General features: G+C 60.2%; 1 protein-coding gene across 2 annotated transcripts in view; it reads left to right on the forward strand.

The window, feature by feature from the left end:
- The window catches only part of LOC122209155 (c-Maf inducing protein), a 230,939-nt gene extending 219,492 nt beyond the window's left edge, over nt 1-11,447 (forward strand). For both annotated transcript variants that reach the window (XM_042920864.1, XM_042920865.1), the window contains 8 exons: nt 329-436; nt 2,515-2,631; nt 4,117-4,257; nt 4,981-5,028; nt 6,091-6,237; nt 7,131-7,236; nt 8,587-8,657; nt 11,251-11,447. In XM_042920864.1, the coding sequence (XP_042776798.1) occupies nt 329-436; nt 2,515-2,631; nt 4,117-4,257; nt 4,981-5,028; nt 6,091-6,237; nt 7,131-7,236; nt 8,587-8,657; nt 11,251-11,304 (792 nt within the window). In that variant the 3' untranslated portion in view covers nt 11,305-11,447. The remainder of the gene's footprint in view (nt 1-328; nt 437-2,514; nt 2,632-4,116; nt 4,258-4,980; nt 5,029-6,090; nt 6,238-7,130; nt 7,237-8,586; nt 8,658-11,250) is intronic.
- The last annotated feature ends 3,568 nt before the right edge of the window (nt 11,448-15,015 follow it).

Consider the following 15,015-nt stretch of genomic DNA (forward strand, 5'->3'; position numbering starts at 1 on the left):
CTGTGCCCGGAAAAAGGCGTAGAAAAGGGGACTGAGTTGAAGCAGTAGCTTTGAGCCTGTCTCCCCCTGATCTGTCCACAGACTTGCTTCTATTCAGAGCAGCTAACCAAGCCAGGCCTGGCCCTTCGTCCCGCGGAGCTGATGGGGAATGGCTAGCGTTCCCCAGTTTACAGATGCCACGGTTTTTCCCAACAGGCCTTCTGTGGAATTCAGTAGGAGGTCGGAGTCGCCGGACTAGACGTTAAACAGATTTCTTAAGTGCGGGACTTGTGGGAGCTGGTCTCGTCTGTGTGATGGGGCTGACTGCTGTGCCCCTTCTCTGCTGCAGGTACACTCATGCCTGCTGAGCGTGCGGGCCGGCAAAGACGGCTGGTTTCAGCTGTACAGCCCCGGAGGGGTGGCCTGTGATGATGACGGGGAGCTGTTCGCCAGCATGGTACGTGGGACGGGACCCTCGGTGGGCACTGCGGGCGGGGACCGGGTTTGCCCCGCCTGATGAGCGCCAGCACTGTCCCGGTCCGGCAGTGGCCAGCCTGGGAATTTCCGGATGGCATCGGAGCCAAAGAGGAAGATGGTGATGAAGACGGTGACCAGGACTGTCGCTTTCTGCCTCTCACCCGAGCAGGCACCAAACCGAGGGCGCGAAAGTCCTGTTCTCGCCCCATCTCACTCGGCTCCGTCGGGAGGTGACACGTAGTGTTACCCCGCTTTCCAGGCAGGCAGCAGAAGCCCGCGGCGCTCACTGCCCGAGCTCATGCAGCTCACCGTAGTGGCAACGTTCAGATCGAGCTGCTGAGATCAGGTCGAGCTGCTGAGGGCTCAGAGTGCTCAGAGATTCTAGAAGGCACTGCAGACCCACCAGCTCGCCCAACCTTTGCGATGAGAAGTCAAGGTCAGGATGACCATCTCCTCCGGGAGACGAGAGGTCTGACGTCACCAGACCCACAACTGGGCACCCGCCGTGATTTCCAGTACTTTCTTCGTGCCGGACACTGTGTTGGGCACCTGACGTGCCCTGTTTCTTCTCGGTCTTCAACTTTATCCCATAACCACGCCTGTGCTGAGGCAGCTCCGGACAGGTGCCGTGGCTTACCTGAGGTCACACAGGCTTTCAGCCTCCAGGTCCCTCCCTTGATGGGGCCCACGCTGTCCAGAGCCTGCCCTTCCAGGGGCAGCGTGACCGTCTCCTGAAGCGGGGCACAGACTGTCCTCCAGGTGGCCAGTGACCTCAGCTGTCCCTCCTGCTCGCAACACCAGCTGGGTTCTGTGACCAAGCGTGTTCCCAGCGGCGAGAAAAACAGGATTCAGGGGGCCTCTCTGCTGCGCCCTCGCTTCGCCCCCTCGTCTGTAAAACGGAGTGGATCACCAGGCGATCGCCCGCAGTGACGGAGGCAGGGCGCCCAGCCAGGGCCTAGCGCACGGCCCGCCCAGAAGTGACAGCTGTGGTTGGTCTTCTCTCTGCTGGGCCGCCCGTCCAACAGGGCCAGCTCGCGAAGCTCTCCGCAGTGACGACAGATCCGGCGCTGCCTCTGGAAGCTTTCTTGAAAGGGACTTATTTTTAGATCGTTTTCCTTACGCACTGGCTCTCCACTCCCCACCCACTGCCTGACAAGTCCCTCTTGAGTGCCCTGTGCATCCTGGAAGTGCACCCCCCCCTCCCCACTCACGAGGGCTCCCCTGATGTCACAGCTTCACCACGGCAACAGCCGGCGGTCCCCCACCCTGTGTGCGGAAGAACCCGGGGGGCTGGCAGCCTCCCCACCTGAGAGATTGCGTCTGTGCCGGAGTTAACGATGGAGCGGAAAAGATACACGCGGAAAAGGAGGCAGGCAGCCCCTGAGAGAGCAACGCGGCGTTTCCATGGAGACACGGGGGGCAGGAGCGGTCCCCTTGATGAGGCTGCCGTTTCCAACCGTGGAAGGGCATTTGCCATTGCACAGAGGGGGAGAGCACACTAGGCATTTGGGGCCCCGGCCCTGTTGCTTGGGGTCCCCTGCCCTCGGGACCCACCTCCAGAGACACCGGAAAGAAACACCGTCGCCTTAGTGTCTGCCCCGCGTGTAGCCCAGGTGGAGCAGAATTTGCCAGTTCCTGGGTTTTGGGGGCAGGTGATCCCTGAGCACCTGTGGAGCTCATAGGGCGCTTGGGAAGGGGAGGCAGGGCTCCCTGCCGGTCTCTGTCCCACGTGTGGTGGCACCGTACCCCCTGAACACTTACTCCCCATCCCACCCCTGCCCTGGCAACCACTCCACTTCCGAATCTGACACCCCAGGTCCCTTCCGTGTGCGGAATCCTACAGGCTCTGTCCCTTGTGATCGGCTTACTGAGCACCACATCCCTGTGGTTCATCCACACCGGAGCACCTGTCGGTGGGAAGAGGGGGGTCTGATGGTCTTTTCAGATCTGGTGTCCAGAGAGGGTGTGGGGAATCCTTCCGGCATGCCACCGGCAGGCATCTCGGGCCACACCCCCACTGTGGTCACTGCCCTTCACGTGGGCTGTCTCCCGTCATAGGTGCACATCCTCATGGGCTCCTGTTACAAGACCAAAAAATTCCTGCTCTCCCTGGCGGAAAACAAGCTGGGACCCTGCATGCTCCTGGCGCTGAGGGGGAACCAGACCATGGTGGAGGTAAGGAGCTGGCCTGGGTCCCTGGCAAGGCTGCTGTCTTGCCCGGTCCTTCGTCTTTGTTCACTGGGCACCTTACAGGAGCCCAGAGCTGTTAGGGCAGCTGGGAGCACAGCGGTGGAGGAGGTAGGTGTGGCCCGGCCTCTCCCGAGTCGAGCGGGAGCGGTAGCCCCCCGCCTGTCACAGTTGATCCCTTTCACTTATGATCAGGGGAGGTTTCTGCCCATTTGTCTATTGCTGTGGAGCAGGCCACCCTGGTGGGGGGGGGGGGCTCAAAACAATGGTACTCATTTATTTGGCTCACGGATCTGGGGGTGACTGGGCTCAGCTGACAGGTTCTCACCCTGGGTCTCTCATGAGGAGACCGGGCCAGCTGGGACTCCAGGCCTCTGTCTATGAGCAGAAGTATTCCTGTTCCCCGGGGAACACATGCCTGGCCCAGGTCCCCCCTGCCTCATCCTAAAGTCCCCAGAAGCCTGGGGCCCCCAGAGCCACTGTCCACAGACAGGATGGCAGAAGCCATGTTGCTCTTCGCGGTGCAGCCCCAGAGTCAGGCAGCAGCACTTTGCCACGTCCTACCCATGAGAAGTGCTGGCCGGTAGTCACGGCGACGGGGATTAGAACACCTCTCCGTGGGCAGAGCATCAGAGAACTTGAGCCCCAGAGCGTCCCTGCCAGTGAGATTTGGGGGCCCAGGAGTCAACAAGAGGCCCCACAGCAGGGGTGAGGAAGAACAGAGGAGGTCAGGATGGCTGAGTCAAGGGGTTGGCGATTTTGGTGGATGGGCCCAAAGAGCCTAAGTCCCCAAAGGCCCCGGTGGGCGTCTCGGAGGTTCACTGAGATGCTTGCGCAGGGAACTTGCAGGACGGGGGTGGGCAGGGAGCCAGGAGGCAGGTGAGCCGTGCTGTGAGGGCCTGGGCCGGGCAGGCTTTGCTTGGCAAGTGAGAAGTCCCCGGAAAGGGCTGCCCGCATGCTAATCCTGGGCGAGAGGGCCGGAGAACAGAGATCGCGTCGGCTCCCCAAGGCTCTGGGAGGCAGTGTGTTGCAGGTGTCCCCCGGGGCTCCAGTTTCATTCTGAGCCTGTCTTGCGCACCAACCATGTGCCAGGCACGGGGGGATAACTAGGGATGGAAAGAGGTGCCCTGTCCTTTGGGCTCTCTCCCGACCCTTGAGGTCCTAGCACGCATCATTTCTTCCCGCATTTGCCGAGAGCCTGCTGCGTGCTCAGCTGGCTGTGCACGAATGTTCCCGTGGTACAGACGGGAAGCTGCGATACGTGATTTGCCCGGGTCACCCAGCCAGAAGGACAGCGAGGGGGGAGCGTGGTTGCTCGTTTGCAGGATGAGATCTCGGGGCACGTGGAGCTCGCGGAGCTTATCCGAGACCCCTCCCTGTGGCGCGCGGGGCTGTTGGCACGGGCTGAGGTCCAGCCCTGCGTGCCTTCGAGGACCAGCCCTGCTGTAACGCACCTCCGCTGCTCTCGGGCAGATCTTGTGCCTCATGCTGGAGTACAACATCATCGACAACAACGACACCCAGCTGCAGATCATCTCAACCCTGGAGAGCACGGGCGTGGGCAAGCGCATGTACGAGCAGCTGTGCGACCGGCAGCGAGAGCTGAAGGAGCTGGTGAGTCCCCGGCCCGGCTCTGGGGCGCACGTGCCGGGCCCGCCAGAGCACGGCTGGGGTGCAGGGGGACGGAGCCCGGGTCCCCCGCCCGCACCTGCGCGGGCCTCTGTCTCCGCGAGTCCTCCTCCAGACCCGCAGAGGTCGGGGCTACCACCTGCCACTTTCCAGGTGATCACAGACGTGTCAGGTCGGTGCCCCAAAGTCCCGGAGCTCCTACGGGGCCTGGCCAGGAGTCGCATCCTGCCTCACCCCAGGGCCCTGCGCGGCAGCCACTGCCTCCCTCCCCATATCCCACAGGCCCTTCTTTAAGTGCACCAGGGCTGGGCTTCAGAGGGGTGGTGAGCCCACACCTCCCTGGTCTCCTGGAGCAGCTCTCACCCGGCGGCCGATAGGAGACGGTGTATAAATACTCCAGCTCCCTCTCCGCACAGGTGGGACAAGAGGACCCCCAGCGGTAGCGGTACCATAACGCTCCCTTCCTGGGGGGCCTTCGCCGTCTCACTCGCCCACTCCCCTGCTGGCGTTTCTGGGGATTCCCTCTCTGATGAACCGGCCGTGTTCACACCTTGTCTCGGGGTCTGCCCCCGAGACCGAGACCGCCGCGTGGCCTTCGGCCGCCGAGAAATAAAATGGCGCTGTGCGTGATGTCATCGGGGAGGGGGGTGTGCAGGCTGGCGGCCCAGGGGAAAGAACGGGTCGTCATCAGTCTGGTTTCTGTTGCAGCAAAGGAAAGGCGGGCCCACCAGGCTAACACTGCCCTCCAAGTCCACGGTGAGTTGGTTTTATTCTCCTGTGGGGCTGGGTAGAGGGAAGAAGGCAGTTAGATTAGACCTCCCTGATGAGGAACTTTAGCCGGTGGAGCTGACCAGGGGCCGGGTGGCACGTGACAGGCCAGCTTTTCCAGGAGGGAACCAGGTTCCGGGAAACCAAACACGGTAGATTGTCGCTGGTATTAACGTTAATATGTTACCAGTTAATAATAGTACTAATAATATACATTGAGCATTTACGTACCGGATACTGGGCTGTTCATTTTATCACCACAACAACACTGTGAGGTTGGCGCCTCTCTCCAGCCCCACTGACAAGGTCTTCGGGGATCTTAGTTCCTTCTATCCTGTGCCGCCGTCCTTGGCATGAGGTTTCTACCTCGTGGTCCAGAAAGGCTGCTCAAGCCCTGGCCATCAGGTCTCCATTCACGCCAGCAGAAGGAGGAAGAGCAGAGAAGAACATGTCCCTTCCCTTTAAGGGCTTTCCGAAAGTTCTCCTGGACACATCTCCCTGTGTACCATTGTCCAGACTCGGCACACGGCCACATCTAACTGGGAGATTAGCCTTAATTCGGTGTGGCCGTGTGGCAGCTAGAATCCAAGGATTCGATCACTAAGATGAAAAGGGAGAGCGGACATTCCCCGCAGCCGCCTGGTAGTCTAGTGCTCACGCGTGTCTTGCCCTCCAAAGGCCTTAGAGGTGGGGGGACCTCAGTGTTCTCAGGCGGGCAAAGGGCCCAAGCTGCTGCCTGGGAAGGGGAGCTGGCCAGGTACACACGTCCGTGTGCATGCACACACGCCTGCGGGAGGGACGTGCCTCGGAGCACCCCAGTCGGTGACTCAGGGTGTGAGTCACGGCACTGGAGGCTTTCTCCCCCACCCACGGGGACGTGGGGGCAGCCGCTCCCAGCAACCCCCTCGGTCCTACCCCCCCCCCCCTCCAAGCCGCACCGTCACCCCTGCTGCAACTGTCTACGGGGCAAGGGAAGGGGTGCGGAGGGGTCTCCGGAGCGCCTGGCAGCCCCGGGCCCTCCCCGAGAGCCCGCCGCCTGTCTGTTTGCAGGATGCCGACTTGGCTCGTCTGCTGAGCTCCGGCTCTTTCGGAAACCTGGAGAACCTCAGTCTGGCCTTCACCAACGTGACCAGCGCCTGCGCCGAGCACCTCATCAAACTGCCTTCTCTCAAGCAGCTGAACCTGTGGTCCACTCAGGTGCACACTGTCTGCCTGCACCCTGCTCTGCCCCCACCCGCCCCCGCATCCTGCCCCCTCCTCCACGCCCCTGTGCGCCCCTGCTCTGCGCCCTCCTCTGGGACTGGCCTTCCTGCCTGGAGCCCGGGGCCCAGTCTCCTGATTACCCCGCCCCTCCCCAGCTCAGCACCCCCTGCATAGGCCAGAGGACACTTAGGACCTCGTGAAGGCCAGTGGCCCATTTCACAGTTGGAGCTGCTGAGGCCCAGGGCCGGGGTGTGCCCGGCAAAGCGTCAGAAGCCCTGAGAGGCGGGGCCGAGCCGTGACGCTGGTCTCCCGCACCCGCCTGGGTAGCACACGGGCAGCTCGGGAGTCTTCCTGTTGTGATAACAACCACCGCACACCGAGGCTTGCCGCCCACGCTCGGTGTCGTTGGCGCGGAGAAGCGCCGTGCGTGGATCAGCACACGTGGTCTCCACTCCCCACCTGTGACGTGGAGGCCCCGCCAGAGCCCTCCTTTTATAGAAGAGGAACCAGGTGTTCCCGGCAGTCTGCCCTCCAAGGCCCGTCCCGCCCCATCCTACCGTCCTGCCCAGGGAAAGGCGGCCTTGGCCCTCACTGGTAGCCGAGCCCCTGAGTTCAGAGCCCTCCTTGACAGACAGCAAGACCGACTCCTGGGAAGGGCCCTTGGCTGGCCCGCATCCCACCAGCAGAAGCCGGACTCGAACCCCGGTCAGGGGAAGCATTTGAGTCTTTGGAGAGAAGCGAGGGCAGCCCAGATCCCCCGGCTTGAAAGGCGGTGGCTGTGTCCCCGTCGCCTTCCTCCACCGCTGCCTCCAGCCTCGGAGTCCTTTCCCTGAGTGCCGTGGGGACGCGGGTCGATCCCCAGGGCTGAGGGGTTCTGTGCTCCACAGTTTGGAGACGCCGGCCTGCGGCTCCTGTCGGAACACCTCACCATGCTGCAGGTGCTGAACCTGTGTGAGACGCCTGTGACCGACGCCGGCCTGCTGGCCCTCAGCTGTGAGTCCTGCGGGGGTGGCCAGGGTGGGCAGGGCCTGCTTCGCGCATGCGTGCACACGAGCATCCATTCATCCACTCACCCATCCACCCATTCATGCGTGCGTGCATCCGTTCATTCAACAAGTGCTCATGAGCACCTGCTGTGTGCCAGGCACCGTTTTAGGTGCTGGGAACACAATAGGGGACATATCCCTGCCCTCATGGAACTTATATTCTAGAAGAAAACGGAACAACGAGTGCCCTTATCCTCCAGATACTTGTCTGAGGGATCAAGTTCGGGAAAGTGCCCTGGGACAGGCTTGCCCTGCTCCCCTGCCCAGTAGCAGCCATCAGCCGGGGTTAGATGCGCAGATTCTCAGGTCCTGCCCCAGACCTGCTAACTCAGAAACTGCAGTTTAACAAAATGCCCAGGTGATTCCCACGTGTGGTTGAAGTTTGAGAAGCATTGCTCTAATAGAAGGAGCCACAAAACACCCAAGGAACCCAGAAGTGCCGATTCCTGCACCCCAACCCTAATCTACCAGAGCAAAGTCTGGGTGCTGAGCCTGGGAAGCTGCACTGCCCATGTCCCACCCACTGGTTTAGATGACAGGCCCCATGCCTCAGCTGGGAGGAATCATGGAGGGCTTCCCCGGGGAGGTGACCGGATCTGGGTGAACAGGACATACGTGGGAATTGGCTGAGGGGGTTGATACGCTGGGCAGGGGCCATGGCTCCTACAAGGTTGCTGGCAAATTCCAGATGGCTTAGGAGCGGGAGGAGACAGGGGTGATGGAGGGCACAGAGGATGAGGTTTGGGGACACTTTTCTGCAAATGTGCTCTTTGGACACTGTCATTGAAGTCACACAGCCCCTGGCTCGGTGCCCCCAGGAACGGGATGGAACACCGCACCTCTGATGGGTGGCTCCTGACCCAACCAAAGTTCGAGGCGTGCTTTCAAGAAGGGGGGTCCTGGGTCAGTCCTACTGGGAGAGCTCCCAGAGCTCCCCTCGGGGAAGGGCCCAGCGTGGCCCACTGGGGCTGACCTGGTATGTGGCAGGCACACTCTGGGGAACTTCAGGGGACAGCAGTGCAGGGACCTGACAGACCAGAAGGAAGGGAGGCTCAGAGAGCAGGGAGAGAACATAAGCCCAATTCAGACCAGCTCCTGCCTGAAACAGACTTTCTGTCCTGGTGGTGCCCTAGCAGTGACCCTGAAACCCTCCCACCCCATCTCCTCTCCCGCCCCATCTCCTAGTCAGGGGCCTTGGCTACAATAGTCAGCCCCCCAGCTTGACTGTCCCATACCTGCAGCTGCCTTTTTGGGGTTCTCACTGACCTAATGCCTGTGTCTGTCTGTCCTTGTACAGCCATGAAGAGTCTTTGCAGCTTAAACATGAACAGCACCAAGCTCTCGGCTGACACCTATGAAGATCTGAAGGTAATTCTTCGCTTCCTCCCTTTCTCCCTCCCTTCCCCCCTTCCCTCCTTCTTTCCTTCCATCCGTCAGCATCTAGACACCAGTGCTTTGCCCTCGTGGAGCTTATTCTCCATCAAGAAAGGCTATTACACCGGCAGGTAAGTCAGTAAATAAAATAATGGCAGGTGGAAAGGAGTGGTAGGGAGGAAGCCAGCAGGGAATTGGTAGATTAGAAATAGGGAGGGCCTGTTTGGCATGTGATCATCAGGGATGGTCCCTTTGAAGTTACATAAGCTGAGACCTACAAGATAAGAAGCCATGGATGCAAAGGATGACAGGAAAAGCAAGGGCAAAGGTCCTGAGGCAGAAAGGGTTGGTATGAACTGACTTTGTAGCAAATGTGACTAGAAAGTAAGAGAGAACAGACTTGGGCCAGACTGAATAAGCCCTCATAGGTCACAGAAGGGTTCTGGATTCCATCCAAGTTCAGTAGAAAGCTTTCAGAGACTCTAAGCAATGTTGTGAGTTATGCTTGTAAAGGCTTGTTGTGGCTGTTACCAGGAAAACTGATTTTTTTTGCTGGAGCCGGGGGTGGTCCAAGCAAGAGTAGAAACAGGGAGAACATCGACAGGGCTGATGCAGTCATGGGTTAAGCTCCTGGTCCTGTAGCCTGGGCTAGGTTGGCACTATAAAGTTGGGGCAAGAAAGAAGATCTGAGTAGGGAAAGGTGGGCACGTTTCCTGGGGGACTCGTGGAGCTTGGCCTTCAGAAGTCTGCTGCCCCCATCACTCTGGGTCCAGTACCAACTGCCCCGGAAGGAGTGAGTGGGGCTGCAGATAAGCCAGCGCTGAGGACCGAAGGGCTGGGCCAGGCAGCCAGACCCACCATGAGACGCCAGCACCTTCACACGCTGGAAGCCACTTGGAAGGAATCCCCACGAGCAGAGACCACCCCTTCCCCCCCCCACCCTCAGCCCTCCAGCTCAGCCAGACCTGCGGCCAGCTTTAGAGCACCTACTATGTGCCAAGCCCAGGCTGGGGACAGGGACAGGACCAAGGTGCATCTGGTTCACCACTGCCCAGGAGGAAGCTCCGTCCTGGCAGACGGATACCTGCAGTAACCAGGCCAGGACAGGGCTCAGGGACCAGCAGGGAGGGGACAGGGGACAGCCAGCCCTGCTCAGTAGGGCAGAAGAGCCTTCACAAAAGGAGGTCTTGAGAAGGGAGTCTGCCGAGCAGGCCAGGAGAGCCGTCAGAGGGTCCTGAGGAGCACGTGAAGCGGGGCAGGGGTGCGGCCGGCGCAGAACCAGCCCGAGTGCACCCTCCAGGGCCTCCCCGACCTGCCGGACCCAAGTGGGCGTTTCTGCACCGTTGAGGGTTACTGTGCCCCCTGCAGGCGAAGGAGCACAGATCCGGGTGCCCTAGCCAAGCAGCAGAGGGGTGTGGTCAGCCCCTTGTGGAGAAAAGCCGCTTTCGCGCATCCGAGAGACCCCATGGTGCCAACTTGGGCATACTGGCCAGTGACGCCCAACCTCTGTGCTGCGGGCATCGGATGGCCCGGAGGCTGTCTGTCTGCCTGGGGGCAGGCGGCCTGCACTCCACATCAGGCAGGCAGGGCCCTCCAGCTCACGGCCCCGTCTCTCAGGAGAACCTGGAAACCTCCGTGCCAGTTTGCCATCTCCTGATCGGAGAGGTTGGCTTAAAGAAGTTTTTACAGTGCTGCACAGGCAAGGCAGCCCCCAGTCTGTAGCCTCTGCCTGAGCAGCAGGGCTGGGGGCCCACGAGCCAGAGCGCAGGGGAGAAGCGCGGAGGAGCCGTGCGCACGCACGGTAGAAGGTGACACTGGCCGGCGCCCCCACGGAGAGTCTGGAAGAGGGAGCAAAGGGAGGAGAGCCATTAGCCCTGTCTGTGCAGCGAAGGCTTGTGGAGGGAAGGCCGGCTGTTTATAAAAGAAGGAAGAGAGGCGATGTGTCTGGGTGGCAGGGATGGAAAGCGGGAAGCAGGTATGAACAGCAGGTGGAAGCTTGCAGTCTAGACGGTTCCGACGCGGGGGCGTCCCGCAGGGGAAGACTCGCTGCCCCCCAGGTGCCTGCATTTATGGCGATCCCGCCGCATTCGCCTGCCCGATTTCCGGTAGCGATGGCCTGTAGGCGGTGGTGCCGGTGAGGGTGGTTCCCGCCTGTAGGGCACACGGCCTTGTGTCGTTCAGGGCGAGCCGTGCGTCAGGCGGTTCCACCCTTAGCGCCGTCCTGTGAGCCGTGGCCGGATCACGCTGGCTCCACAGAGGAGGAGGCCGGGGGCTCTGCCCCCCGGGGTCGTGCAGCCAGCAAGCGGCAGAGCTGGGGCTCCCACCGGGGCTTTCCGCCTTCAGAGCCAGGCATCCACGGCCTCGCAGAGGCAGGGGGCACGGAATCCCCTGCAGCTGTCCGCCCACCTGCGACCCCCAATCCCGGGGCTGCTGCCCTGTGCTCCCCGAGGTTACCCAGCTCTGAGCCCCGGGGAGCCCCGACGGCAGGGTGGGGAGGGCACAGTGGGAACCCCGGCCGTGGCTGCGGGGGAGCCAGGCACCGCCGGGCCAGGTTCGGGAAAGGACCGTCCTCCTTGCTGCCCCGCAGGCCAAGCTTCCCAACTTGAAGGAAGTGGACGTCCGCTACACGGAAGCCTGGTGAAGCTCCCGGCTCGGCAGGAAGGAGTTTGCAGCTGCAACACACGACTTTTGACTAATAGCCGTAGAGCGCCGGCCCTGGGGTCCCGCCCCCAGCGTCCCGGCTGTGAGATAGATGGGGGAGTCTTTCTGGGGGCAGAGGGCGGAGGGGGGAGGGGGTGGGGAGGGGGGCCGTAAGCACGCCCAGCCCCGCCTAATTCTTTTAGCTTCATAATTGGAAACCTTGACCTGATCCAAAAAGGACTTTGTAGCAACCAGAGGAGCATCAGCGGGTCGGGGGAGAGGGTGGGGGAGGGGTGGGGGCCTTGGGGAGGGGGGACCCTTTGTGGATTTTCTTTGCCTTTGTGTTCAATGCTGTGTGGGAAAAGTCAACTCCGATGCCACCATCACACGACCCTGATGGGCCTCGAGGGCCGAGGAAGGGTGCTTTCTTCCTCACAGGCTCCACCGAGAACTCGCCCCCGCCCCCCACCATTGGGACAAGAAAACCCAGACATGTCATTGCACCGTCCTGTGTCCTCGCCATTGCTATGCAAAGTGATTCTTGTTGTACATAAGATTTAAATAATGCGCCTATTTAAGAAATGTTGACAAATTGCGGGTCTGGGACCTGCCTCTTATTTATGAAGTCTTTGACCCTCCCTCCCTCCCTCCTGCCCTCCCACCCCGCCCTCCCCTGGCCCGTAGTACTGTATAAACCAGTCAGCTGTTGGGGTAGTGGTAGTATTATTGTTATTTTTTTAAAGGAAACAGACAAAAAAAAAAAAACCTCCTTGGAAAATTAATTGCTTTTTCGTAATGGATTCTGTATGCTAATGCTCGGCCGTCTGTCCGCCCGCCCCCACTGTGCGTTTCCAATTCCCAGATGTCTCCAACTTGCCCCCGGGTGAGGGTCAGGCTGGGGGGCAGAAGTGGGGTCCCCACGTTGTAGTCCTGTTCCTGCCAGGCCCCGGCTTTCTCTCAGCCCCCTCTTACGCCGTTTGGGGGGTGCTAACCTGTCCTCCCTGGTCCATCCCCTGGAAGAGCTGCCCCAGCCCCGTCCCCCGGAGAGCTCCCATCTCCGGTGGCCTCTGCCATCCCTGTCCCCACTGAGACTGCGGCCTGTGGCCTCCCCGCCATCCTGTGCTTCACGTGGTCTCCTCACGCATGCCTGCTTCTCTGCATGGTCTCTTGGGAGAAGAGAGAGACGTCGCCTCCACCAGCCTGACTGCCCACCCCACCCCTATGAATGTGACCGCTACAGCACAGACACCCTTTCTGTCCCCACACCTGCCCCGAAGACAAACCAACCTCCGTTTCTTTTGTAAACAGTCGGCTTTTTCTTAACAAGCCCTCCCTGTACAGAACAGCCCTTTTATGGTTTACTTGGGGTCCCCTCTCCCCCCAAGCCCCCTCTTCTGTTGGTTTAGCACAAATACCGTCCCCCTCCGGCACCCCCAGCCCTGACCCCTCAGTCAATGTAATTGTTTTATATATATTTAATCTTATTCAATGGAAACCATGCTTTTGTCGTTTTATACTTTGCTAGGTAGACTTTATTACCCACCCCCCCCCCCCGACTATGCCCTCATTTTTTTAAAAAAGGAAAAAAAAAAAGAAATTGGGTTTCAGTCTTAATTCATTTTACGTGCCAGGTTTTATTTTGTGTGTGCGTGTGAGTGTGTTCTGTTTCGTGTTTTGTTTTCTTCTGTTGTTGTTGTTTTCTGTTGTTTGGTTTTATTCTCTCCCCTCCGGTCCCAAACTTTATAGCACTCTGGTGCAGGAAGAAGCAAAAACAAAAAAACAAAAAAACAAAAAAAACAAAAAAACAACAACAAAAAAACTCTAAAAAAGAAACAAAAAGAGCCGAGACATGCCATCTTTTCCCTTCGCACTGTTGCTTTTCCTGATGGTTAATACTACTGTCACGTTAGCTGTGTTCAGAGATGTGAAATACTTTCAGGCAAAAATAAACTGTAAGTGACTCATTGACATCTGGCCTTTCTGTGTGGCTTCGAGGGAGCCTTTCGGCGGGGACGGGAAGGGGACAAGACCTGGGCCGAGGTCAGGACTCCTCTGAACGTCCCGAGCTGCTCACCCTCGGCACCGTTGACATTGGGGGCCAGACCCTCCTTTGTCACGAGGCCGTTCTGTGCATCCGAGAATGTCCTGCGTTGCCCCTGGCCTCGGCCTGCTAGATGCCAATAGCACCCAGTCCCCCCCGCCCTCAGACATAACAGCCAAAAATGTCCACCAGGGACAAAATCACTCCCTGGGCGAAACCCAGGCTGCCAGTCTCTGCATCAGGGCCCTCACGGCAGCTCTCGTCCAGAACTTCTAGGACCGATGGGCCTCTTCGTCACCTGGGGGTCTTGGGAAAATGCGAGTTACGATTTCCAAGGTCTGGGTGGGGCCCGAGACTCTGCTTTCCAGGACCTCTGGGAAACCCAGATGCTGCTGGTGTTTGGAAGCTTCTCTGAGTTCAGCAGCCTAGAGCCATCCACCCGGCTGCCCGCTCACCCACATGTCCCCAGGAGGCAGTTGGAGGAGTCCAAGGAGAGACTTTGTTTCCACTCCTCTCCTAAGTCATTCACTTTGCAGGGTTTCTTTGCCCAGTGTTACCCCAGCGCGGTGGCCCGTCGCTCACGCCCCACATCCAGCCCGTTGCCTGCCTTCAGAAGCCGCTTGAGAATGTTCCTGAGTCTCCTCCTCCTCCATCAGTATCTCCACCTCCCTCACCCTGGGCTGGGCCCCTCATCCCTGTCCAGGGGACCGAGCAGCCGCCTCGCTGCCTCCCTGGTCCTTCCTACACCACCTTCCTACCCTCACTACCTGCCCTGCCTCTCCACATCCCTGCTGCCCGCTCCTGGCCCTCCTCACTTCCAGGGGCCTCTGGCCACACGGGGAAAGCAGGAGCCGCGGGCGAGGATCAGGAAGGCCCCAGACTTCAGGCGTGGCGGGCGGGCCAGCTGCAGGTGGAGACGTGCGCGTACGAGGCGCGAACGCCTGCTCCATCCCCGATCCTTCCCACCCGGGAGAGGGGGGCGGCTCACAGCAGGTGCGCCCGATACCAGATGGAAGGGGGGGTCCCTGCCAGCCGTCCCATCCTCGGTCCCCCTCCTCGCTCTGTCCTGCATCAGCTGGGGCTCCTCCACCCACTGGCTTCTGGGGGAGCCTGGAGAGTGAGGCTGCCCGGCCAGGGGTTCCCCTGGGCGTCCCAGCTTCACAGTAGTTCCCTCCACAACTCTGGCTCTCAGAGGAACACCTCTCCCCTCTCCGGGTCTTAGTCTGGCGGGACCTGCCCGCTCCCGCTGGGAAACCTCATATCCTTTGCCCCCGCCTGCCCCCCAGAATGCCCAGAGTCCAGCCAGTGCCCTCCCCCGGCACAGCCGAGCCACGGTGTGTCTTTACTTTTAACCCAGTGGCTTGAAACAACAGAAACTTACTCTCTTGAGGTTCTAAAGACCAGGACGTCAGCAGGGCCCCGCACTGTCTGAAAACTCTAGAGGAGAAAACTTTCCCTCTCTCTTCCAGCTCCCGGGGGGGTCCTGGTGTTCCCGGTTGTGGCTTTGCCCCTCCAGCCTCTGCTGTGTCCCACAAGCCCACCCCCCACCCCTTCTCCAGCGAATCTCCCTCTGCTTTCTCTTATCAGGACATCTGCCATTGGATTTAGGACCCACCTGGATGACCCAGGATGACCCCGTGGACAGATCCTTAACATGATCACATCTGCAAA

The sequence above is a fragment of the Panthera leo genome, chromosome E2 (genome assembly GCF_018350215.1).
Source record: "Panthera leo isolate Ple1 chromosome E2, P.leo_Ple1_pat1.1, whole genome shotgun sequence".
NCBI classification, from domain to species: Eukaryota; Metazoa; Chordata; class Mammalia; order Carnivora; family Felidae; genus Panthera; species Panthera leo.